Source organism: Adiantum capillus-veneris, unplaced genomic scaffold, assembly GCF_014529385.1.
Source record: "Adiantum capillus-veneris isolate H3 unplaced genomic scaffold, ASM1452938v2 Hic_scaffold_473, whole genome shotgun sequence".
Taxonomy (NCBI): Eukaryota; Viridiplantae; Streptophyta; class Polypodiopsida; order Polypodiales; family Pteridaceae; genus Adiantum; species Adiantum capillus-veneris.
The window spans coordinates 46,062-52,061 of NW_028221556.1; the positions used below are offsets into that span (position 1 = coordinate 46,062).

At 44.6% G+C, this 6,000-nt stretch overlaps 2 protein-coding genes across 2 annotated transcripts in view; one reads left to right on the plus strand and one right to left on the minus strand.

Moving 5' to 3' along the window:
• LOC147416769 (protein LEO1 homolog) overlaps positions 1-2,898 on the minus strand; it is a 28,566-nt gene extending 25,668 nt beyond the window's left edge. The window contains exon 1 of the mRNA XM_086508067.1: positions 2,728-2,898. Coding sequence (XP_086364193.1) covers positions 2,728-2,883 — 156 coding nt within the window. The 5' untranslated portion in view covers positions 2,884-2,898. The remainder of the gene's footprint in view (positions 1-2,727) is intronic.
• On the plus strand, positions 378-987 carry LOC147416770 (uncharacterized). The gene has a single exon (XM_086508066.1). The coding sequence runs from the start codon at positions 509-511 to the stop codon at positions 899-901; it is 393 nt and encodes a 130-aa protein (XP_086364192.1). The 5' UTR covers positions 378-508; the 3' UTR covers positions 902-987.
• Positions 2,899-6,000: the final 3,102 nt, after the last annotated feature.

Here is a 6,000-nt window from a genome sequence, read left to right on the forward strand (position 1 = left end):
TTGGAAGCAGCAATCCTTGGTGAAGGCCCTATTTTGGTGGGAGAGCTTTGGCTATCAATTGCCTACTCTCAAACGACTTGCTTTGAGGGTTCTTGGCCAAGTAAGTAAGCGACAAGCCTTAAACTTTTACGTTTTGTGCTTAATCTCTTTAACTATAGTCTCTTATAGCTTATGCCTCTCTTGATGTGTTTTAGGATTGCTCATCGGGAGCATGCGAGCGGAATTGGTCCGCATACTCCCTCATCCACACCAAAATCCGAAACAAGCTCTCAACGAAGCAATTAGAGCGACTTATCTATTGTCGCTCCAATTTACGCATGTTGCGCTCTATGCATGAGATGCCTATGGCTCGACAGGTATAAATTATAAATTATAATCACGACTCGCTCCATTTTCTATCTAATTATGTTTTCATTGTCCAATGTTGTAAATGTCAATAGGTCAACGTGGATGAGCTCACGCTTACGATCTAAAGAGTGTCAACAAAGAGCAAGACCCTGAGGAGCAAATGATATTTCGTGAGCTCTACTTGGAGCTTGAGGAGATTGATCGCCGGGTTTCTCGCACACGATCACGCAAGAAGGTCATCATCCATGGAGTTACATCGGCTACAAGAGGCAGAGGTGCCAGGGCTACAAGAGGTAGAGGCAGAGCATCAACAATACCCACGGAGGCTCCTAGGACCTATGTGCGGCGAGGCTCCGGAAGCGGCTCTTGTGTGGCGGCCATCACTATGGAGGATAGAGAGCCTCGAGAGCCAGAGTATGATGATGAAGGCAACCTCATTAGTGATGGAGATTATGAGCCGTCATCCTTCGACTCTTGTGAGGAAGAGGATGATGATGATGAGCAAGGCTCAAAAGAGGAAGATGAGGAAGATGATGAGAGCACTAGTGACTAGTGACTAGATTCTAGAAGCTCTTAGACTAGTTACTTTAGACTTTACTATTTAGTCTCTCTATTAAGGTGTGCCACTTTTTGAGTACTTTGTAGCCCTTGCCACTTGGTCCCCCACTTTTTGTATCATCTTGAGTCTTGACTCTCTACTTATCAAATTTCAATGATCATTTTGTTTATGTAATGCTCATTCTCTTTAGTCTTTGAGTCTTGACTCTTTACATTGTAGTATTGTAACTTGTAATCCATACAAATGTCAAATTTCTTTAAGGCCTAAGCCTTAGACTTGAGAATTATTTGTTTTTTTTTTATTTGAACGTACATAACGTCATCGTACATCATAAAATTTTTTAGTTCGTTTAGTACCGCACATCATCGTACGCGTACAAAATGTGCGGGACCGTACGAGACTACTATGCGCATGGGTTCAGTATAGACAGATTGCCCCCCTTCCAGTACTCACTGGATGCACCCTCCCTGACTCTTACATAGTCCGAGATCACTAGGCTCATTCGCCAGGACCTAACTCAGCTAGACACCAGGAGGACATAGATACAGCCAGCACACGAACTGGGCACGAAGATGGCTTTCTACAAAGAGCATCTTCTCCAGCTTACGGCGGACGGTTTTGTGACGAGGCCCAGATACATGGACACCCACTTGTCTCATGGGATACAGTGTGCTATTGGCAAGATACACACATCTTCGCACCAGCTGCGTTTCAAGACTGGGAGATATAGCGGAGTGCCAGGGAGAGGCCAAGACATGCCCCCTGTGTGACATGGAGCCTGAGACAAAGTTACACTACACATGCCACTGCCCCGTCTACTACGAGATACGAGGCCGCTTCCAGTGCTTGTTCAGAGAGGGCTTTGGACACTCTCCAAAGTCATGAAGTACGAGGATCAGAGATGCCTGGGTTTGTTTCTGCTCGAGCTGCGTAGACACAGAGAGAGCCTGATGAGAGAGAGGCCAGCCAGTCTCAGAGACACAACACAGACCACTGGACACTCGGAGGAGCTACTACCACAGCAGATCTTGTCACCTCACACCAAAGGCACATTGATCGAGCGAGAGAAGCTTAGGATTTCATAGTATTTATATTTTATCATTTTGTTTGTCATTTCATTTTGTTACTCTGACTTTGTATCAAATCCACCACATTGTAATGCTCTGGTCTCATAGGTCATTTTGGCGTTTTGAAGACGCTAATATAACATTTCATTTCATTTCTCATGCACGACCACTATTTTACGTGAGAGCCGCTGTTGAGCCATGTCCCAACTGTCTAGGCTGCTGCTGGGGTTCATGGCAGAGGATGTGACGGCCAATGTGGACTGTGAATTAAAAAAGCTGTAGCTTTAAACAGTGAAATGACAACTGCTGGAGTATCAGAAAAAGGCTAGCAGAGTCTCAATATAATCGAGAGAAGGGAAGACCCTCCCAGATCCATAAGGGCTGCGCATGACATCCACCATAGCAAAAAACGGGTCAACACAACACCAATTTCCGAATCAATGAGCAGTATCAGTAGTGTTTCTGCACCAGCCCAACATGAAAGGGCAAGCTCCGCACCTTAAATTAAGTGCATACCAGGTCAACAAGGATTCAACAAGGATACATGATCACTTCAGAGAGTGCCAATACATATCACCTATAATGCAGGGTGAATTATAAAAAAATACTGGGGGGGCGGGGGCGGGGGGGGGGGGGGGGGGGGGGTTGTGTTTCAACCAATAACAAATACAAACTGAATTTTGCATACCAAACACAAACTACAAACTTAGATGACCAACGCATGAGTAAGATGCAAAGAAAACAATACTGCACCTTGTCATGACGTACAAACAAGTGACCTTGATCTTGATTAGCTTTTTGTATGGAGATATCTAAAACTTCATTTCCTATCAGAAGTTGCATACTGCCATCTGACCATTTCACAAATCTGGCATTGCTCTCATACTGCAAAATGACCAGCATCAGCATCAGCTTTTATCCAAAAAAGAAGAACAGGCAAGACTCTCCAAGATATGAAGACAGGTAATCAATCCATTGTGTAACCGAGTTTTTCACATGTGATAGTTGCGGCATAGCCCATACACCACAATTTTTTTTATTCTTTTGTGAACAACTGCAGCATATTCAAAAATCACCAGTGTCCTGCACTACAGAAAGTTATACTGACACACAAAACTACAGCCTTGCTTGAACGCTCTTTGCACAAAAAAATCAGCTCATTTGTTCCCAATTAACAATTACATCACAATGGCTGATTTCCTCTACTTGGCTGGATTCTTTGATCTCTAGCCTTTTGGCTTTTTTCTTTGATGGTGCCTCTCTTCTAGTGCATCAGCAAAAATGTTTGCCTCGCCTTCCTGCTGCGTTGCTGCCCCACATGCATGTGGTGGAGGTGACCCTTATCAATTATTGCAGTGGCTGGTGTCAAGTTCTAGTCCCCCTCAGCTTTTACCCTTGTTTACTCTACAAGGTGGTGGTGGTGGTCTCTCTTCCAAGTCCACCGTAACAAAACTTGGACACTCCAAGTCAAGATTCTACCGCGACACAGCAGAGATTCACTTCAAAACAATTCACAATTCACACTTGATTCGACACGGCCCGGCAGAGTTCCATGCCTAGAGATATTGGCCCCAAAGACTGGCGCCCCTTTCAATATTTCTTTTTGTATTATTCTGTGTTCAAAATACAAGAGAGTGGGAGGGTTCTCACTCTCAAACTCTGCATCCAGATGCTCTAAGAAGTGAGGGCCCTGCCCACTAATTTATAGGTTACAAGGGATGCCCAAAAGCAGAGCCCCAAAAGTTGTCAACTTCAAAAGCTTGTAAAAATAAAGCACTTAATCCGAAAGCTTCTCAAATCAGCCGACGTAGAATTTCAGCAACGCAAAAGCAGATTTCCGTACAGCATCAGCGTAAAAAGCGGAAATCCGTACGCTCTACCACTTCAGCAAGTCAGCGGGATTTGCGGCGGAAAATCCAGACCTGCCGTACTGCTGCCACGTGTCTCTGCCGCCAAACTGGGTGTGTGTCCGGGTCTGCTGTCCCACTCTGTGACTGTGTCGGGCCATGCCACATCACCCATTTGTGGCATACCCCCCTCTTAAAAGCATTGTAATCGCCCTCGATTACGCCTGCAAAACAGACAGAGGCCATAAACTCTCTTAGCAGACACTGATTGTTAGTACTGACGCACTAGGAACAACAAATCTAGCACATGTACCAATCGACAGTCACATCGCAGGACATCACAGGACATCACTTGACATCACATGACAAATCACATTCAAAAATCATTCCAAATCTCAGACAAGGATTAATCGGCAACGTATTTAGAAATCGCATCTAGATCCAGTCGAGACCTCACAGATGCCCGATTAACTATTCCTTATTGCAATCATGTCCATAGAGATTTATCAGACCGAAATGCTACAGTCATTTCGTCTATCAGTTCTTGCACTCGAACAAGTCAAATACAAATCAATCAGTATCATATTCATGTTTGGGAATTCCAGGTCATAAAGTCAAACAGCAGAATACTGTCAGCTCAACAGTATCCCTGAAACCCAAAGGGACATCAGTGACTCTATCAAATCTAGTGACGGATCTATTGTACCTTGCTGCTGCCTATGTGTTCGGGCATGCCACGTCACCAGTTTGTGACATACCCCCCTCTTGAAAGCATTGTAATCGCCCTCGATTACGCCTACAAAACAGAGAGGCCATAAGCTGTCTTAGCAGACACTGACTGTTAGTACCGACGCACTAGGAACAACACATCTAGCACATGTACCAATCGACAGTCACATCACAAGACATCACTTGACATCACAAGACATCACATGACAAATCACATTCAAAAATTTATTCAAATCTCAGACCATGATTATCGGCAACGTATTTAGCAATCGCATCTAGATCCAGTCGGGACCTCACAAATGCCTGATTAACTAATCCTTAGGTTCACAATCTGAGGAGTGTCTGCCAGGTCCTCCTCCTCCATCCACTTCGCATCCAATGCGGGATAGCTCTTGAATTTAACCAAGAACCGCCTTATCAGTTTACCTTTTATCTTTCCATCTTTATGTGCCGGTATCTGTTCTGGAACGAGATTTCCTCGCTTTCCTCCACGTCGGGTTGCTTATATGGCTCCCCATCATCGGGCACATAGCCTTTAAAAGGCTTCAAGAGACTCACATGAAAAGCATTGTGAATTCTCCAAGTATCGGGCAGCTTCAATCTAAAGGAGACATCATTTATCTTTTCTTGTATCTGGAAAGGTCCATAGTATCTCATGCTAAGCTTTGGAAAAGGCCGCTCATTTCCCTTTTTCTATCTCAGGCGTGACTTCTCAAAACGTAAAAGCGCCAATCGTCTTCCTTTAATTTCAAATCGCGACGGTGTCGATCTGCTGCCTTCTTGTGTCTTTCCTAAGATTTCTCTAAAGCCTCCCGGACCTTGGCAAAAGCAATGTCCAAGTCCCTCGTGTACTCGTCGGCTTCAAAAATCTTATCTTTCGTGCTTAAGAAGGGTGGAACCTTCGGAGCACCTTCAATGATCTCAAATGGCGCCTTCCCCATCGAAGAGTGAATCGTGTTATTGTAGGCAAATTCCACCAAAGGTAAAAACCTTTCCCATTGAGTTTTCTGATCCGAGATGTAAGAATTCAATTAATCCAGTAGGACTGAATTTGCAATCTCAGATTGCCCATCTGTCTGCGGGTGGAAAGATGACGAGAACTGCAACCTTGTGCCAATGTTCTCCCAAATAGCCTTCCAAAACAAACTCGTGAATCGGGGATCTCTATCAGAGACAATTGTCTCAGGCATGCCATGTGAAACATGCTAGCATCGGGGGCCTATCAGTCTCGCTAAGTGATCCGGCTTGACTGTTTTCTTCACCGGAATGAAATGAGCTTGCTTGCTAAATCTCTTAACAATCCAGATACCATCGTGGCCCACTCTGTGTCCTTTGGGAGATCAAAAATGAAATCCATAGCAGTACTTTCCCAGGGGCGGTTGGGAATGGGTAAAGGCTGTAACAATCCCTGTGCTTATGCCTGTCAAACTAGACCCTCTAGCATACCAAA

Excerpts from the sequence above, each read along its gene's own strand:
- LOC147416770 (XM_086508066.1), top strand. The coding sequence starts at position 509 with ATGATATTTCGTGAGCTCTACTTGGAGCTTGAGGAGATTGATCGCCGG.